Source organism: Nyctereutes procyonoides, unplaced genomic scaffold (genome assembly GCF_905146905.1).
Source record: "Nyctereutes procyonoides isolate TBG_1078 unplaced genomic scaffold, NYPRO_anot_genome, whole genome shotgun sequence".
Classification (NCBI taxonomy): Eukaryota; Metazoa; Chordata; class Mammalia; order Carnivora; family Canidae; genus Nyctereutes; species Nyctereutes procyonoides.
In genome coordinates, this window is record NW_026575030.1 from 23,465,866 (window position 1) to 23,486,415 (window position 20,550).

The 20,550-nt window shown below is 45.8% G+C and overlaps 1 protein-coding gene across 1 annotated transcript in view; it reads right to left on the bottom strand.

The window, feature by feature from the left end:
• Nucleotides 1–20,550, bottom strand: part of PDIA5 (protein disulfide isomerase family A member 5) — a 93,634-nt gene that overhangs the window by 35,929 nt on the left and 37,155 nt on the right. Inside the window, exons 6-8 of the mRNA XM_055316339.1 lie at nucleotides 20,130–20,222; nucleotides 15,611–15,671; nucleotides 7,234–7,301 (exon numbers count right to left, since the gene is read on the bottom strand). Of these exons, the coding sequence (XP_055172314.1) occupies nucleotides 7,234–7,301; nucleotides 15,611–15,671; nucleotides 20,130–20,222 (222 nt within the window). The remainder of the gene's footprint in view (nucleotides 1–7,233; nucleotides 7,302–15,610; nucleotides 15,672–20,129; nucleotides 20,223–20,550) is intronic.

A 20,550-nucleotide genomic window follows, 5' to 3' on the forward strand; every position in this document is an offset into this window, starting at 1 on the left:
GACCATCTCCAAAGTCTAAACTTGTTCTGGTTGCAGGGGTCCCTATACCTGACACCCCTAACTAGGAAAGGAGAATTTTAGTAGCTGTCTTACTAAATACTAAGAACAACCCAGAGTTACCTAAAACTCCTTCCCTGAAGCAGGAATCTTCTTTTCTAGCGCAGGATCAGGTGCTTGGAAAGAGGACCTTTTGAATCTCTTCTTACCAGAGAATGAAGACAGAGTGGCCAGATACAGAAAGAGTGCTCCACAAAGCAGGGCAGCATGGAGGAGAGGGGAAAGAGGTTCAAAGAGCCAAGAGCAGTTACAGAAGCAGAGAGAAGAAATCCGGGAAGCTATTTTGCTGAACAATATACAAGGAAACATAGGGAGAGGAAAAAGGAGAACCATCCTTTCAAGTGGACAACAGACTTGATTCAGGAGACCATGTCCACTCAGCAATCGTGTGACCTTGGGCGAGTCACTCACTCTACGGAGGCTCCTTGTGCGGGAGACGTGGGTGATGAAAATAATCATCGGCCTCTTAAAAGAACTGAATGAGGTGGACCCACGTCAGAGGATTCAGCACAAAACTGTGTTCAATAATCATTAAGTTCTTGATTTCCTACCAATTCTCCTGGTGATGGACACCACCTGTGCCTCTGGCAGCGCCTTCCCTAGAGGCACCTAAACCTGTCTTTCCAATTTTAGGTATCTAGCACAATGCCTGGCATACAGTAGGCACACAATAAATGCTTCCTAAATCACTGACTCCCTCCATCCCCCACATCTGTGGGATGCTGCAAAGAACACGGGGTGAATAAGCCTGAAATAGAACTTAACCAGAAGCCCTGGGATCCTCTAAAAACCATTCTGTTCATTTCCCCAGACTGATTCAGCAGCCTGTTCCAGTAATAACTGTCTACTTTAAAGTTCTTTTTTTATTCTAATTGATCTCCCTAGTGTCGGTGTACATCTACCATGAGATTAATCTTCCACGTCCTCCTCTATCCTTACATCACTTCCCTGCACAAAACCTTTCAATTCCACTGAATACCGGCTAGCATCTAATTCCACATTCAAAGACAATACGGTCCCTATCTTATTTTTGAATTCTTCTTTCTTACAGAATCCTTAATAGTGTACCTGCAAGGGTCTAGGCTTTTTATTCTCCTGGGAATGGGACAGTCTGAGACCCCTGCACAGGGTGGGAGTTGGACCGCTTGTGTCTAAGACCCCTTGCAGGCGGGCAATATACCACGGCAGTTAGGATCCCAGACCCGGGTGTCAGGATGCTGGGTTTGGGTCCTAACTTCCTACTCAGTCGATGGATTTCCTTCAACAAGTCAGTTGCCTGTGTGCCTCAGTTTCCTCATCGGGAGCCACTTCTTGTGATTGCCGTGAGGTAGTACAGGTAAAGTATCTACAGCACTCAAAATATGTTAGCTGTTAACGTGCACAATAGGCAAACTATGGAAAGAGCCCAGACGTCCATCAACAATGAAGGGATAAAGAAGAGTGGTATACATACACAATGGAATGTTACTCAGCCATCAAAATAAATGAAGTCTTGCCATCTGCAATGACATGGATGGAACTGGAGGGTATCATGCTAAGCAAAATAAGTCAATCAGAGAAAGACAGTTATCATATGGTCTCACTTATACTCATACATGGGATTTAAGGAACAAAACGGAGGAGCATAGGGGAAGGGAGGCAAAAATAAAACAAGACCACATCAGAGAGGGAGACAAACCATAAGAGACTCTTAATCATAGGAAACAAACTGAGGGTTCCTGGGGTGGGAATAGGGATAGGGTAACTGGGTGATGGACTTTAAGGAGGGCACATGATGTAATGAGCACTGGGTGTTCCACAAGACTGATGAGTCACTGACCTCTACCTCTAAAACCAATAATACATTATGTATTGAGTTTAAATTTAAAAACATATATTAATAAACAAAATATGTTACCTATTTTCATTAATACTACTATGAAGCTCTGCCCAAATTTCCAGAATATATGCTATGTTCCCCTGACCCTTACTTTGTATCTTCTAGTCCTTTTGCTTAGGATACCCACTCCCCATGTCTCAATTTCTACCAAAGGTTTATTCATCCTTTATGGCAAAATCAAATCCCACCTTCCTGCACAGCCCTTCCAAACCACCTTTGCGTATGAAGAACTTTTAATTCTCTGAGTTTCTGTAGTACTCTTGTGCCTCCTGGGTGCATTTGTTAATAAGATAAATATTTTTTTAACTCTTTTAAAAAATATTTTATTTATTAATTTGAGAGAGAGAGAGCATGAGCAGGGGGAGGGGCAAAGGGAGAGGGAGAAGCAGACTCTCTGCTGAGCAGAGAGCTGGATATGGGGGCTCAATCCCAGGACCGTGAAATCATGACCTGAGGTGAAGGCAGATGCTTAACTGACTGAACCACCCAGGTGCCTTGAGATAAATATTGTTTTGAACTATATACAAACACTTTTTGGTGTCTGTAAAGCCAAATGAGGCAAAACTGGTCTTACTGTAAAAGTTAAGGCCACAAGGCCTAACCTGGAGCCATATGTGCTGGTGCTGTTCAGTTGGCACGACATGCTCTGCCTCATGATCTAATAGGAATAAGTATGGAAGCTTCACAGAGCTAATGCTCAAGGGAGGGTAAGATTTCCACAGACATCGAAGTGAGACCAAACAAGACGCAGCCCAAGAAGCAGGGAATATGCTGGCTTACAGGACTGTCCGACACAGAATTGGGCAGGAAGAGAAGGCTGGACAGGTTCATGAAGATCACTCTGGAAAAGGATTTAATCCCTAAGAAACTAGGACTTTATTCAGGAGATGCTGGAGGGTTTTCCAGCTGCAGTAGTTTTAAAGATTTTATTTATTTTATTTGAGAGAGAGAGAGAGAGAGAGAGAGAGAGAGAGCGCATACATGAGGGGAGGGGCAGAGGGAGAAGCAGACATCCTGCTGAGCAGGGAGCCTGAAGCGGGTCTCAGTCCCAGGACCCTGGGATCATGACCTGAGTCAAAACCAAGAGTCAAAATCCAGACACTCAACCAACTAAGCCACCCAGGCGCCCCTTTTTTAAAAAAATATACACACGTCAGGCTATCAGGGGCAAGTCATGGGTCAGGGAGAGAAGTCAGCAGTCTCTAGCAATCTCCCCGTGGGCTAACCAGGGCCTGACCCAGAATGATGGGCAGAGAGGATGAAGGATATGAGGGAGAGAGATACATGATGAAGGCCCTGGCAAAACAGGCATGTAGGCAGAGGAGCCTGAGGTACTTGGGAAGAGTCATGAAAGTCAGCTGGCAGTCTCCTGGATGGAAAGACACTGAATTTTAGTTTAGACATCTTGCATTTGGGACGTGGGGAGAAAAACCCAGACCAAGATGTCAAGCAGGAAGTGTGATACATGGTATTGGAACTTAGGGACTCAGGCTCCATGGAACTACATTTTGTTGACACCGTGGAGGTAGATAAAGTCACAGACGGAGAGATCGCCACAAGGAAAGCACAGAGCCAAGCCCTTGCTCCACTCTGCTGATAAGAAAAGAGGCTGAAAAGAGGAGCCTCGGGAGCACCTTCATTTACTGAGTGGGAGGAACAGTGAGTACAGAGCAGTGGAGGGGGTCAATCACATGTGTCCGTAGGTTACAGCTGTTTCCACACACCAGCCGCTTGCTCTTCCCAACAACCCAGTGAGGTAGACAGGGTTTGTACCATCATCCCCATTTTAGAGCTAGGGAAATAGAGACTCCAAGGCTATTTGCCCAAGATCTCCCAGCTGGTTAGTAAGAGCCAGCGCCAGAGTCTGATCTTCCCAAGTCTGTGACCATGACTGCCTCATGTCATGGTGTTCACATCTAGATGGCCCATCATGGCCAAAGTTAACAAAAGACTCCGTGTGGACCTCAGCAGCTAGCAAAGCTGGGAAGAGAAGGCACTCTGACGGCAGCTCCGAGACAGGAAGCAGCAACGGCTGCTGACGAGGTTGCCAATTAGCAGCAGTGCATGGGACAGACACCGATGAGTCACCAGACATTAATGACAGCAAAAGAGAGGCAGATCTGAGCTTGGAAAATGGCAAAGGCTGAGCATCCTGACCTGGCCTGGCTTCCATCTTAAAGACATCATCAAGTTGGATACCTCCCAAGAAATCTATAGGGGAGGAAGGTTTCTGATCCTTGCCACAGACGTGGCTAGCCAAAAAGGGATGCCAGAGATGAAGAGGAGACAGGAGCGGCTAGTCCAGCTCGGTTTCAGCAGTGCTGAGGGGGCAAGCTTCTGACTTCAGGGGACTAGTGGCCCATCTCTGCCCTGTGTGTGAGGACAGAAAGGAATCATGTGGGGCAGCCCTGGTGGCGCAGCGGTTTAGCGCCTCCTGCAGCCCTGGGTGTGATCCTGGAGACCCAGGATCGAGTCCCACATCAGGCTCCTTGCATGGAGCCTGCTTCTCCCTCTGCCTGTGTCTCTGCCTCTCTCTCTCTCTGTGTTTCTCGTGAATGAATGAATGAATGAATGAATGAATAAATAAATAAATAAATCTTAAAAAAAAAAAAAGAAAGGAATCATGCTCCTGGCCACCCTCTTCCTGGGGAGCTGTGGCTGCAGGGGGGGCCCTGCAGCAGGTGGGCTGCGTGCAGCCAGACCTTTCCTCATTGATGGAGCTGGGAAAGGCTGAGAACTTTGAAAAGGTGCTTTCCTAGGAGACAGAACAAAATGTATCCCAAGCAAGAAAACACAGAGGCAAGGAAATGAATGAATTCCCACAACACAGATGCCTTAGGCCATGGAACTAACACCTGGCCAAAGCTGGGCTTGACCAGCCACGCTCTCCAGGCACCCAGACGATCCCACTGAGTTTTCTGTAATGTTGTCTAGGGAACTGGGAGGATCACTCTTTATGTCTCTGGACTTGTCTCTGTCCAAGCAGGAGAAGCAGGCGTGGGTTTTTTTTTGTTTGTTTTTTCCTTTTTTGGCAGCAGGTACCCTTAGAACAAGTAATCCTCAGGGCTAATCTTGAGAAAGAGCTTCATAGAGCTCTATGAGCCCAAGGTCAAAGGGAAAGCCCTCGTCCCACTAACAACCTTCCCATTTTATTTCTGTCCTTAATAACTGATACTCCAAATTCCTTTAAAAAGAGAAACATCAGGGGCGCCAGGGTGGCTCAGTTGGTTGAGAGTCTGACTCTTGGTTTCGGCTCGGGTCATGATTTCAGGGTGGTGGGATCCAGCCCTGTGTGTCAGGTTCGGCACTCAGAGAGGAATCTGCTTGAGATTCTCTCTCCCTCTGCCCCTCCCCCTGCTCGTGCATGCTCTTTCTCTCAAAAATAAGTAAATCTTAAAAAAGAGAGAGAGAGGAAGATCATTTTTTATGTAAATGCAGAGCTTAAAATAAAACGTGCCCAGGAGTGATAAGCCACATACTCATCCACCCATTTATCAGCACATATGTGGTACCACTATGAGTTTGGCCCTGTGCTTGTGTTAAAGAAACAGACAGGAACCAAACAGAGCCCCAGTGCTCAAGAAGCTCACACTACAGTGCGAAAATCATCTTACAATTAGTATCAACTGGTGAACAAAGTGATCTGGAATAAAAGCAAAGATGAGCATACCCGGCCATGCATGGCAGGGACAAGCTCTGTGGGAGCACAGGAGGGGCCGGGAGAAACACTGAGTTCGGCAGGTAGATGAAGCACTGGCTGAGAATCTTCCAGAAGTTGCACAAGACTGGCACCAAGACCTCAGCTGCTTCGACGGGGGTGGCCAGGTACTTGTGATCTGGGCCTGGAGCTGTTTAACTACTTACTAGCACACCACACAGGAGGTTGAGGGAGGAGTTTTCCAAGGGTATGCAAGTGTGGAGAGGGAGAACACTGGGTAATTAAGTCTTTTCTCCAGGCGAAATAATCATGAAATATGCTATCTGTTGAGGCCCAAAAATGCAAAGTGAAACTTCTTCCCCCAAATGATGTACGTGTGCCCCAAGGCCAAACATCTCTAGGCAAGTTGCTAAAAATTCATTAGTGAGAAACAAGCAGGACCTTGGTGTCACCTCAGAATGAGGTCAAAAGAGAAAGCACCGGTTCTCTGCAACCCGATGCTGCAGCCAGCGAGGCTAGTGGGGCTGTCACCATGCCCAGGTGCTGCCATGTAAACTTTTTAAATTGACTTTGAACTAATCACCAACTTAATTTGATCCGTAAATATCATGATTCAGTCTTAAGACCTCAGAACTCCCTTCGTGGGACTCTGGCCAGCCCCACCATGATGGCTCTCCTCCCCACAACCTTTCATAAAGGGTATGGATTTTCCCATGCTCCCTGGAGGAGCCAGCAATTCTTTTTGTGTTGCCGCCAACAAAAACAGCCTTCCCTCCCAAATCTCTGGGGCTCAGGGTTAAGTGCAAAGCTGGACAGACATATGACAGGGAAGAGACAAGGCTGGCAGGTGGGGGCCACACAGAGCCGACCAGAACCATCAGTCAGTGGTCCTCAGCTTGGTGAGGTTGTACTGCCCGGCTTCCCCTCCCCTTGCTGCACATCTTGGTTGCTCTTCCTTCCCCGAGCCCTGCTTTCTCAGTGGCTCCTCTCCCCACTCCTATCTCTGAAAGGTGGGCATCCCCGAGACAACCCTGCCTCCTGTCTGCTTCCCATCCCCACACACTCTGCACACCCTCCTTCAGAGAGCACCTGCAAGCTCAGGTCTCCAGCTCCCCACCTGGACGACCTCTTTTCTGCTGTTGTTTCCACTGTCTTCCCATCCCACAGGCACCAGCTCCCTGGCAAGCCTGGCAGGAAACTGCCCATGAAGCCACCTGCGCTTTGGGCCTACCATTGGTCACCATGCCCCTTTCTTTGCCACTGGGTTTCCCGGCACCAGCAGCCTTGGCCCACTTTGGAGTCCAGCCCCAATCATTTTGGAGCCCTGATGGTTTGCTGATGGCCCCTGGCCACCCAACACCACCACCAAGAAACCAGGTGCTTCTTGCTGGTTTCCTGGTGATTTCATCATTGGCCTTAGTTGGACAAGCTCCAAATTCTCCTGGTCCCAGCAACCCTGCAGAGTTCTCACCATCCACCAAGGACAAGGCTGGATCATGTGCCCAAGGAGCAGGAGTAGCAGCAGGAGAGTAAGTCCTCGAAATTCGCAAGCCTGCCCTCCTCCCACCACCGACTCTCCAGGTGAGGGGGAGCAGCCCAGGAGCTGGCCAGCTCTGCCAGGCCCATGGGCCTTACTTACGAAGTGGCCTCGCAGCTGGGTCGCGGCCTTCTGGAAATGTGGCATTATCCTCTTGCACATGCTGCACCCTAATCACAGGCAGGAGAGAAAGCAGACTCGGTTACACTGGGGGCCAGGCCCCTATGCCCAGCCTTCCCTCCCTTCAGGCTGGCCTCTGCCAGCAAACGATGATCCAGCCTGCAGGAGGGCAGGACTGCCCTAGGGCCTGGGAACACAGAAGCAAGAGGAGGCAGAGGCCCTGCCCTCCGAAGAGCTTACAATCTTGATAGTATAAAACAGGACACAGCCCAGCAGTCAGTCCCTCAATAAATGTGGGACTAAACAAACATGACCAGGCTGGAGAAGCACAAAGCACAGAGTAATTTAGGGCTGATAATGAGTTCAAGAGGAATTCAGGGAACCAGAATAGGTGACAGGAAAGCACGGCTAACAGCCTCTCCTCCTGCCCAGTCAGAGGCTACAAATGAAATAGAATCAGATGCCATTAAGAAGAAAACCGGACAACCACAGATACAATGAGCTTTGGGATTTCCATGCCCTGTTTCTTACACCAACAAGAATAATGAGGCAGTGAGTGGAGATGGGTTGGGTCTGAAAGCACTGGCCCTGGCCTTGAGGGCGGAGCGCCAGGCCAGGGTCAGCACACCTGAGTGCCTGTCTTCCCTTCATGCACTGCACAGCCCTGGACAGGTCACCACTGCTCTCTGGGCGATGGCTCCTCTGGCAAATGAGAAGGGTTGGAGCAGACAACCTCAGGCCCCCTCCAGCTCCGACACCAGAGGATCCTGTGATGTCTCTGGCTCCACCCAGTGTGGGGTTCTGTGGTCTCCCACGGTTGCACTCTTCTTCTGGGATGGTGAAGGCCCCCCCCCCAAGCCTTGGGGAACACAGGGCCAAGACAGCCAGGCAGGTCCCAAAGATCCACTACCACTTCAGAGTAACCCTGATCCAAAACCACCCCCGCCCCCGCATCAATCCGAGCAGGCCACACTTCGGCACTGATCCCACAGGGCACGTGCACCAGTTTCTTCAGACATAAGAAATTCTGACGTGACAGGCTGTTACTCTTTCTGACAGCTGCTCTGCTGCAAAAAGGCTTTGAGATGCACCTGAAGGCCGTGGACACCAAAGCTGCCTAGGAAGCCCATGTCAGACTGGATCTCATCTCAACGTGACACGGTGGGGAAAGGGCCACGCAGCGGTGGGCTGACAGGCTCTAATCCGCATTTAGCTAATGCCCTGACAGACTGTGGGCAGAGTAATAGAGATCAGAGAGGTGCTCTCACCCACCGGGTTGGATACAGATGCTGGAGAACCATGAGTGGGACCACTGGAACCTCCTCGGCACCAAGTCTACTGGACCAAATGTGACGCAGGCTACTCTGACATGGTCCCTCCCTGACATACCCCCTGGGCAGACAGGTGGACACATGCTGTACACACACCAGCACATTAAGCCTGGGCTCAGGGAGACTCAGGGGGCTGGGAGCTGTTGCAAGGTCAGCACGCGGCACAAGCCCACAGCATCTGGCCTCCGAAGACAAGATGTACTTCTCTCCAGCAGCCCACACGGCACCATCCCCACAAGTGTCATGAAGACAGGAGCATGATATCTGTCAGGGGACACTGTCCCCGCTGTGGGAATCCACAGAGGATGGAAACAGGGACAACAAGGCTGACACAGCCAGGTGCCCGTGTTCCGGACTGGATGTCACACAGCAGAGGAAGCAGCTCAACTGAGGAGTAGGAGACCTAGGTCTGCATCTCCCCCTGAGGGTCCGCTGCCTGTGCATGCCTGGCACTTGGTCTGAGCCCCAGCTCGCCCACCTGTGGAGTGGAATGGAGCGCCCTGCAGGTTCACACTAAGCAGGGGAGACCAGAGCGCTTGCCCCTGGTGGGTCTGCAGCGGTGAGGAAACCCCTCCACGGTGGGCAGGACAGTACTCGCAGGGGGAGATCACTGGGGCAGGACGGGGGCACTTGCATCCACCCACGCTTTACTTAGTGACTTGATGAGGTGGTGGGAGTCTGACTCTGATGCCCACTAGGCCATGTTCATCAGTCAAGGAACTGAATTTACAAACTGTCCCCACAGGGGCTTTGTCTCTCTTCAGTCTCTGCTGTCCCCAGCCAGCAGCAGCAAGATCCCCCACCCCCTCCAAACTCCCCGTGGGCAAAGCCCAGCAGTTCTGGGAGAAGTTAGTGAGGTGAAGAGGTGATGGAAGAGTAATAAGAAGCTCCCGGCTGAGCCAGTTTCCAATTTAACTTCACCAAAAACAGAGCTGGTACTGTGATCTCTATCTGCATTTATCTTTCAATGGATTCGATTGAGAGGCAGAGGAAGAAATAAGACTAATTGTCACTGTCCAACCCTCAGAGTTAGAGCAGTCACCCTTTTATTTTCTCACTAATTCAGTCAACAAACATTTATGGAATAAGCAGTAGGTCCTGGATTCCTTGTCACAAGTAAAGCATCCCACTGCCTGTGGGTTCACTCACCCCAAACATGATCAAAGGATCAGAGTCCTAAAAGACTTCCCTCTTAGGGAATTGGTGTGTTTCCAGGAATAAGCTGAATTATGAAGCCATGAAGCCTGAGTGGACTAATATAATAAAGGTACAAGTTTGTGTCAATAAAAACAACAATAAAAGAGTCCTGGGGTTACCTGGGAGCCAGCAGGCCATCCTGCTGACCCCTCCACAAATTTGAGCTTAACAGAGTTTTCTCCCTCCTTCCTCAACTACTAATTTCTCTGTAACAGTGACAAGGGATCTAACCTTTCCTACCCCAGCTTTCCATTATATAAAGACAGTAACTATACTCGCCTCTCTCCCTGCCTGCTGTGCTGAGGAGGGCACGCTGCCAGACAGCCTGGCGAGGGGCTGGGGAGAGATGGCACGCACATTCTAGTGCAAACTGCTGGGGAACCACTCTTTGCAAGTGATCAACCAGTGTCATATACTGAAAGCCACATGGCTATACCATGATCCTGCCTCGTGACACAAACTGTACACTGATACACACTCTTAGTCTCATTTAACCAATGCATTGAGTTCTGAAGGGTTCTAAGATAAACCACAGGAGGCCCTGTCCTCCAGGGGCTGGGTAGGCAGGGCAATTCCTGAAGCAACTCACAGATGGGTAGTTAAGATCCCTCCAAAGGGAAAAAAAGGGGTGAAGCCAACCAGTGAGCCGTAATGAAGAGAATGACCCAGGGTTAAAGTGCAAACCATCCTGAACAGAGCCAGATCTAACAAGAAGTGGGACACTAGGGACTCCTTTCTGTTGGCAAGCAAGGAGTCTAAGAAGAGGCTGGGTTAGGCGGACACCCAGCAGTCAACAGAGGCAGGGGAGAGGCTATTGTCATGGTGAATAAACCATAGGCCCAAGTCAGGCGGAACCACCAGAACAGAGAAGGGCAGCCACCCAAGGAGGCATGATCACTTGGGTGTAAATGGGAGGGGTCTTTGCTCAAAGAATTTCTCAAGAAGGGGAATACAAGGCAGGCTTTCAAGAGGAAACAGAACTGAAATGAGAAGTTACAACTCACATCACAGAAATGCAAAGGATCCTAAGAGACTAGAATGGACAATATGTCACCAATAAATTGGACAATTTAGAAGAAATATATAAATTCCTAGAAACATACAATCTTCTAAGACTAAATCAGTAAGAAATAGAAAACCTGAATAGACCAATTACTAGTAAGGAGATTGAATCAGTAATCAAAAATCTGCCAATAAACAAAAGTCCAGGACCAAATGGCTTCCCTGATGAATTCTTCTAAACATTCAAAGATTTGATACCTATCCTTCTCAAACTCTTCCAAAAAAATGAAGAGGAGGGGACTACTTCCAAACATATCTTATGAGGCCAAAATCACCCTGATACTACCAAAACCAGACAAAGACACTACAAAGATACAAAGAGAGAAAACTATAGGCCAATATCCTTGATGAACATATATGTAAAAATCCTCAGCAAAATATTAGCAAAACTAATTCAACAATACATTAAAAAGATCATACTGCACAAGTGAGATTTATTCTAGGGATGCAAGGATAGTTTAACATCTATAAATTAATCAACATGATACACCATGTAAACAAAGGATAAAAGTCATAAGATCATCAAAATAGATATAGAAAAAGCACTCAGTTAAACTCAACATATATTTATGATAAAAACCCTCAACAAAGTGGGTATTGAAAAAACATACCTTAACATAATAAAGGTCATATGTGACAAACCCACAGCTAACATCATACTCAATAGGAAAAAGCTAAAAGATTTTCCTCTACAATCAAGAACAAGACAAGTATGTCCACTCTTGCCGCTTTTATTTGACATATTATTGGAAATTCTAGTTTAATAATTAATCAAGAAAAAGAAATGAAAGGCATCCAAATCATAAAGGAAGAAGTAAAACTGTCACTACTTGCAGATAACGTGATACTATATATGGAAAACCCTAAAAACTCCACCCCAAAACTACTAGAACTAATAAGTAAATTTAGTAAAGTCACAGGATAAAAAATCAATATACAGAAACCTGTGGCATTTCTGTACACTAATTACAATCAGATGGAGAAATAAAGAAAACAATCCCATTTAAGATTGTATCAAAAAGAATAATCTAGGAGTATATTTAACCAAGGAGGTAAAAGGCCTGTATGTATACTGAAAACTGTAAGATGCTGATAAAATAGAGGATGACACAAATAAATGAAAAGATATTCCACACTCATGTATTGGAGGAATTAATGTTAAAATGTCCACACTACCCAAAGCAAACTACAGATTCAAGGTAATCCCTATCAGAATTCCAATGACATATTTCAAAGAACTAGAACAAATAATTCTCAAATTTTTATGAGCTGCAACAGATCCCAAATAGTCAAAGTAATTAGAAGAAAGAAGAACAAAGCTGGAAGTATCATGCTCCCTAATTTCAAACTATATTAAAAAGCTATAATAATCAAAACAGTACAGTACTGGCACGAAAACAGACACATAGATCAATGGAAAAGAATTGAGAGCTCAGAAATAAACCCACACGTACACGGATAATTAACTTATAAGAAAGGAGCCCAGAACATATAGCAAAGAAAGAACAGTCCCCTCAAAAATGGTGTTGAGAAAACTGGTCAGCCATATGCAAAAGAATGAAACTAGGGATCCCTGGGTGGCGCAGCGGTTTGGTGCCTGCCTTTGGCCCAGGGCGTGATCCTGGAGACCCGGGATCGAATCCCAGGTCGGGCTCCGGGTGCATGGAGCCTGCTTCTCCCTCTGCCTGTGTCTCTGCCTCTCTCTCTCTCTCTCTCTCTCTCTCTCTCTGTGACTATCATAAATAATAAATAAAAATAAAAAAAATGGATTAGAGATTTGAATATAAGACCAGAAACCATAAAATTCTTAGGAGAAAATGCAGGCAGTAAGCTCTGACTCATGAACATAGCTCCTTAGCTATGTTTTTGTGGCTCAGACTCCAAAGGCAAGGAAAACAAAAGCAAAAACAGACAAATGGGACTGCTTCGAACTAAATAGCTTCTGTACAGTGAAGGAAACCATCATCAAAATGAAAAGGCAACCAGCTGAATGGAGAATGTATCTGCAAATCATATATCTGACAAGGGGTTAATATCTAAAGTACATAAAGAATCCATACAACTGGGGATCCCTGGGTGGCGCAGCGGTTTGGCGCCTGCCTTTGGCCCAGGGCGCAATCCTGGAGACCTGGGATCGAATCCCACGTCGGGCTCCCAGTGCATGGAGCCTGCTTCTCCCTCTGCCTGTGTCTCTGCCTCTCTCTCTCTCTCTCTGTATGACTATCATAAATAAATAAAAATTTAAAAAAAATTAAAAAAAAAAGAATCCATACAACTCAGCAACAACAACAACAAAAAACCTAGTTAAAAAATGGGCAGAGGATCTGTACAGACATTTCTCAAAAAAAGACATACAAATGGCCAACAGACAAAAGATGTTCAACATCACCAATCACCTGGGAAACGGGGATCAAAACCACAATGATATGTCACCTCACACCTGTCAGAATGGCCTTTATCCAAAAGATAAGAAATAACAAATGTTGGCAAAGATGTGGAGAAATAGGAACCCAATAGTACACTGTTGGTAGGCATGTAAACTGGTATAGCCACTATGAAAACGGTATGGAGATTCCCAAAAAAATTAAAACCAGAACTATCATAGGATCCAGCTGTTCCACTACTGAGTATTTTTCCGAAGAATACAAAAACATTAATTTGAAAAGACACGTGTACCCCTATGCTTACTGCAGCATTATTTACAATAGCCAATATATGAAAACAATGTACATATCCAACAGTGGATGAGCGGATAAAGAAATGTGGGATATATATACAACAGTATACTACTCAGCAATAAAAAAAGAATGAACTCCTGCCACCTGCAACAACACGGATGGACCTTGAAGGCATTATGCTAAGTGAAATAAGTCAGAACGAAAAAGGAAAAAAAAAAAACCATAATTTTACTTCCATGTGGAATCTAAACAAAACAAAAACAAACTCACAGACACAGAGAACAGTTCAGTGGCTTACCAGAGGGGAAAGGGGCTTGGGGGTAAGTAAAAGGGGCCCATTGTGGGGTGATGGATGGTAAACAGCCTTTTGGGGGGTGATCACTTTGCTGTATACACAGATATCAAATTTTAATGTGATACACCTGAAACTTATATAACTAAAAAAAACAAAAAAGGAAAGAGAAAATATGGCATATGCTATATGCCTTATGTCTTCCGGGTAGTGTGATATATAATTGATTTGGATACCTATACTGTGCCTTGTGTTTGAGATTGCAATAAACATACCAATTCCAAAATGAAAAAAAAAAAGAAAAGAAAAAAACCCAAAAAACTAAGTAGAATCCTGATGCCATAGCCTCTGACACTCATCCAAGCCATGGGCAGGCCAGGGCTCCCATCATGCATGGCCCTCTCTCTCCAGCCTTTGGGTCTTCGGTCTCCTGAAGCACATACGCAGTACAGAGAGTCACAGCTCTAGGGGCTTTATAGAGGTAATAATCCAAGGTTTTTCAATCTGTGGGTTGGGACCCATTAGACTACAGGGGTGCTCCAGGCAGAGTAGAGGCTTTGTAGAACACACCGTCAACTCCTCAACTCTGCTTAGCTTGAAACCAGCCACACACAATGTGTAAGCAAATGAACATGTCTATGATGCAACAGAAATTAACTTAACAAAAAAGGTGGACAGTCCATGGGCCAGAGGTTGCGGACCCTTTATTAGAGGGTTATGAAATAGTAGGAAAAAACAGTATCTTCTAAATAAAACGAAAGAGAAAAAGAAAATAGTGTGTCCTGCATCTGGCAGAGTGGATGGCAAGTAGTAAGGGTAGGTATGATTTTGTAAAACTTGTTCAGTTTGACTTATTCAACTTATTTACTATAAGTATTTATAAGTCATACTTATAGTGCTAGGCTGCAAGGAAAAATATTGTTACATGAATACAATGAAATACAGGCAAAAATTCTGAAAGTCACTGCTCTGATCCAAGCCCTTCTCTTATAGAAATGGAACCTGAGGGGCGGAGAGGTGAAGGATCTGACCAAGGTCACCCAGCTGATGGGTGGCACAGCTAGAATTAGAACCTAAGGGTCTTCTGGTTGTCATCTCAATGATCTTTCTGCTCTTCCTATGCCCTCTTGCCTTATCTAGAGACTGAACCAAAACATGAGGCCTTTTTCTCCCTGGCCCTGATCCCCCGACACCACCCAGGTGGCACGAGCAGAGGTGTGCAGGAGCCAGAGCTGGGCAAAGAGCTTCCCCGGGAGGCCAGCCAGGCTCTGAATGGTGAGGAGCAGCAGGAGCACGTCTGAGAGTTCGCTGAGACAGAGGCATGGCTCCCCCAGGCACATGACTGCTCCAGGCACACGGCTCCACCAAGCACGTGGCTCCCCCAAGCACACGGCTGCCCCAGGCACACGGCTCCCCAGGCACAAGGCTGCTCCAGGCACACGGCTCCCCCAGGCACACAGCTCCCCCCAGCTCATGGCTCCACCAAGCACATGGCTCCCCCAGGCACACAGCTGGCAGGAAAGGGCTTCGGGCCCAGGAGGCAGAGGGGTGGAGGAACAGGAGACAGCGGGAGTACCTGGGAGGAGCTCAGGGTGAGGGCAGAAGGATGCTGATTCTAGTGAGAGAAAAACTGATGTGCGCAGCAGAAATGGAGGAGCAAGAAGAGGCAAAGAGGCACAGAGAGTGGGGTGAAGGACACAATTTGCATTTTAAGAGAGCTGGGGCTAGTTCCCAGTCCCCCTCCTCCCAACCCCCAGCTGCCCCTCCAAGAGTCTGAGCAGCTAACTCCGGTCACTCACAGGGGGCATAGAACATCATCAGGAGCGGCTTCTCTTCCTTTTTCAGGAGCCGTCTGAAGTCCTAAGGCACAAACAGAGAACACGGCAGGTCACATAACCAATAATAGGTCACAATAACCAATAATAGGGCAAGGAGGCAACATCCCCACAGGGGCCCTTGGCAAGAGAAATGCCTTGGTCTGACCTGAAATTTGGGGCTTGTGGTCAGAGTTACGGCTGGTCAGGTGCTGGACGATCCAGACAATCTATACCGTTGCCGCACATTACGGATGGGGAAACTGAGGCCCCAGCGGAGCACGTGGCTTTCCCAAGGTCACTTAGTGTGATGAAGTAGTCAGGACCAGGCTACCAGCTTTACTTTCAGCTCTGCCTGAATAATTCCAAGACTGTAAGGAGCTGCTTGTGCCCCATGCGGCTCCACCAGGCTGCCCCTCCATGTGATCTATGGAGCAGTTTGGTTGTGGGAGGCTGGTTCTTATCCTGTAGCCCAACTTGGCCAGATGGGGATCTGCTCCCTACGGTAACACAGGGTTCACCCACACCCACTAATCTCTCTCCCCAGCCCTGCCACCACGGTCCATGTTCCCAGGAGCATACAGATGAGGTGTGCCCCCGAGGCCCTGGGGATTATGAGCTAAATAGATCATTTGTATTTCTAAAACCTTAGAACAGTGCCTGGCGCGTTATTAGGCCATACACAATTATTTCTTAAATAAATACAATAAATGTAAACAGACAAGTGGTCACAACAGTGCTAATGGAGAGACTTCAGTGTAAAGCAAGGCTGGAGACCTTTCTTCCAACAAGAGTCAACGATGTTTGGGAAAAAGCAAATCTATCAAGGACTGCAGAGAAGCGCAATGACGGAGCATGTTTTGATTAAAATAATCTGCTTCTCTAACCAGTTTCCATAGAAGAAAATTAGAGGTTTTTCTCTTTTGAATAATAAGGAAAATAAAAGGAGATTACAAAAAGCAGTTTTCTGGCAGCAACAAGGCATTAGGTAAATAGATGAGGGTACATCCCGCACCCTGGAATACTAGTGCATCATTAAAAACAATGAAGAGGAATATTTAACGTCACAATAAGATATGCATGTTACATTAAGTGGGGGGGAAAAACAAGTTACAAAGCAGCATATAAAATGCAATGACACTTTTGTGAGTAAAAATATTTATGTATATGCACTATGTTGAAAGCCTGGAAGGCTAGAGAAAATACCAGCAGTGGTACCTCTCAATGGGAAGGGATAGTGTAACTTTTTTTTTTTCTTTTATGCTTAAGCCGTGTTTTCTAAATTTTCAACAATGCATATGTATTACTTATAATTTTTCAGTTAGATAAAGTATTACAAATATTTTGCAGGCATTCAAAACATTTCATAATAAATTCTGAAAAGGTTCACTCTTGTTTACATAACTAGAATTACATAATTCTACTCACTGTAAGACAGAATTACTGACTAATAGCTTTGACCCTGACTACGGGGAGAAAATGCAAATGCTTTGAAAATGATCTGCTGAAATCCCTGGAGATAAAAATCTGGTAAAGATCTGAAAAGAAAAGGTTTTTCTGAGCCTGTAGCAATTTGGTTTCATACCCCGGGTAGTAACAAATATTACATTACATTCAAAGATGCTTAATTGCCTTCAAACAGTGTGGAGTTCTAAGCTTACAAGTACGAATCGGCAATTCCAACTTGAATTTGGAGCTTTTAGGTATTTTATGTGGGGATTCTATCAGGAGAAAAGCAGGTATACCTTAGACTTCTACAGGAGAGAGAGCAGCACCACGTGTAACAAGAGTACTGTCTACAGATGCGAAAACAATTTTCCTTCTGTTTAATATTTCTAGTTATAGAAGAAGGATCTTTGGAGTTTAAGAAGTAAATCTTAGGGGAGGGAGGCGGCAGGCAATCACTTTCCCAAAAGTTCAGAAATGTGCATTATCACAGAATCTAGTGGGGAGCAAAAGTGAGTCTAGGCTGCTTGTTTATTCATAACTACAAGCACAGATACCACCACCTCCTGACATTTGCCCCTCTTCCTTTGTCCCCAACATCCTTTTTTTAAAAATTTTTTAAGTAGGCTCCAACTGGGCTTGAACTCAATGTGGGGCTTGAACTCACAGCCCTCGGATCAAGACTTGATCTCAAGACCTTCGAGATCAAGGGTCATATGTTTAATCAACTGAGCCACCTAGGCACCCCTGCTTTTCTTTTCTTTTCTTTTTTTTAAGATTTCATTTATTTATTCATGAGACACACACACACAGAGAGAGAGAGAGAGAGAGAGAGAGAGAGAGGCAGAGACACAGGCAGAGGGAGAAGCAGGCTCCATGCAGGGAGCCCGATGTGGGACTCGATCCCAGGTCTCCAGAATCACACCCTGGGTCGAAGGCAGCGCTAAACCACCGAGCCACCCGGGCTGCCCCCCTGCTTTTCACCTCCTGATGATACTGGCACTTTCTAGTCCAGAGAAATGTTGATGCCCAGCCCCTTAATTCAAATCGCCACAGACCTCCTGGTTTAGGCCACAATGATCACACATGATCCCTCCCCAGGAAGTATAAACGGCATCCTTTTCTTTGGGGCTAACAAGCATCAAGGGTCAATAATTTTAAGTGAAAAGGGAAGAAAGGTAGAGGAAGATAAAAAGTACATTTTATGTTATCAAGATAAGAACAAACGTTCTCCAGCTAGTATCACAAAAACAAATGACAAGCATTGGCGAGGATGTAGATAAAAAGGAACACTTGTGAACTGTTGGTGGGAATATAAATTGGTGCAGCCACTATGGAAACAGTACGGACATTCATCCAAAGATTAAAAATAGAAATTCCATATGATCCAGTAATTCCACTGCTGAGTATTTACCCAAAGAATATGAAAACACTAACTTGAAAAAATATATGGGATCCCTGAGTGGCTCAGCGGGTTTAGTGCCTGCCTTTGGCCTGGAGCATAATCCTGGAGTCCCAGGATTGAGTCCCATGTCAGGCTCCCTGCATGGAGCCTGCTTCTCCCTCTGCCTGTGTGTCTCTGCCTATCTCTCTCTCTCTCTCTTTCTCTCTGTGTCTCTCATGAATGAATAAAATCTTTAAAAAAATAATAAAATTCTTAAGAAAAGAAAAAATATATGCATCCCTACGTTTATTGCAGCGTTATTTACAATAGCCAAGATATGGAAGCAACTCAAGCATCTATCAATAGTTAAATGGATAAAAATGTGACATGTGTGTGCATATATATATACATATATATGTATATATATATATACATATATATGTATATAAATATAATGGAGTATTATTCAGCCATAAAAAAGATCTTATCACTTGCAGCAACGTGAACGGATCTAGAGGGTATAATGCTAAGTGAAATAAGTCAAGATAGAGAAAGACAAATATCATCTGATTCCACATATATGTCTAAAAAAAACCAAAACAAATGTACAAAACCAACCAACCAGAGACAGACTGATGAATTTAGAGAACTGGTGGTTGCCAGAGGGAAGGAGGGTGGGGAGATACATGTAATAGGTGAAGGGGATTAAGAGGTATAAACTTCCAGTTATAAAATAGGTAAGTCACAGGGATGAAAAGTACAGCATAGGCAATATAGTCAGTAATACTGCGACAACTTTGTATGGTGACAGAGAGTAACCACACTTACCATGGTGAGAACTGCATAATACATAGAATTGTGGAATCACAGTTATGTATCTGAAACTAATATACATGCTACTGTATGTCAACAGTATCTCACTCAGGAAAAAAAAAAGGACAGTCTTCTTTCTTTTACAAACAGCACTGCTCGCCTCACAGACCACTGGGTAAATAACAAAGAAGGTCTTGCCCATCCTATATGAAGGCACAGCCAGGCAAGGTACACATACATGAATAAAGATGCACACTGAGGTAGGGGGAGCAGGCTTAGAAAGAAGGTGGATCAGGGTTGTATGGAGACTATAAATCAGAACTACCATTCGACCCTGACCCCCCCACATCCTAGCTAAATCCAGAAATGAAAGCTTAAGAAATTAAATGACTTGTTCAAATTTACATTACTTAGAATTATAGAGACCTGACCCAAGTCTCCAGAAATCCCACCCAACCTCTGAGATTATTCTTAAAGAAAACAAAACAAAAAAAAACAAAACCCACTTTTAAAAACACAAACACACACGCAGCCAATCCCAGCAATGACTGGGTTACATAATAAGGAAAGGACATTTAAATGGCTATTCCTGTGAGGAAAATCTAAACACGTTAAAATACATTAAATAAGGCAGTGAAGAATGGAGGAAGCTCTCAGGCAGCCAGCCTGTGATCTCCTGTGGGTTCCTTCATGGAGCCGGGAAGAACAAATATGAGGGGCCTGGCAGCCCAGCTCCCTTGGAAGAAAGCACAACTCATCCCCAAAAACTCCCATTTCTCATTTCCTTGGGCATCTCTCCTAGGGAGAACCAGGTTGGGGGAGGCTTCCAGGGTCTACCAGAATTTATGGGGAACAAATTACCTTTTCACTGTCAATGTGGACAACATCTTTGGCTCCAGGATCTTCCTCCCACAGTGGGGGCCCTTTTGGATCCTTCAGAAAGGCCACTATGGACTGAGGAAAGAATCAGAAAGGAAAACTCGGTTTATATATATTCTTTAAAGATTTTATTTAGTTATTTGACAGAGCACAAGCAGGGTAGACCCCAGGATCCCAGGATCACGACCTGAGCCGAAGGCAGATGCTTAACCGACTGAGCCCCCCAGACACCCCAGGAAAACTCATTTTAGCCAGGCAAAGAGGAAAGTGGGGAAACCAGGAACCTAAATGGTAGGGGGGCGCTGCCATCACTGGCGAGGGCCCTAAAAATGCACTCCCACCACTGCCACCAAAATTTTCAGCTGCATGACACCTTACTCTGGTCAGCTGATCCACACCTCTG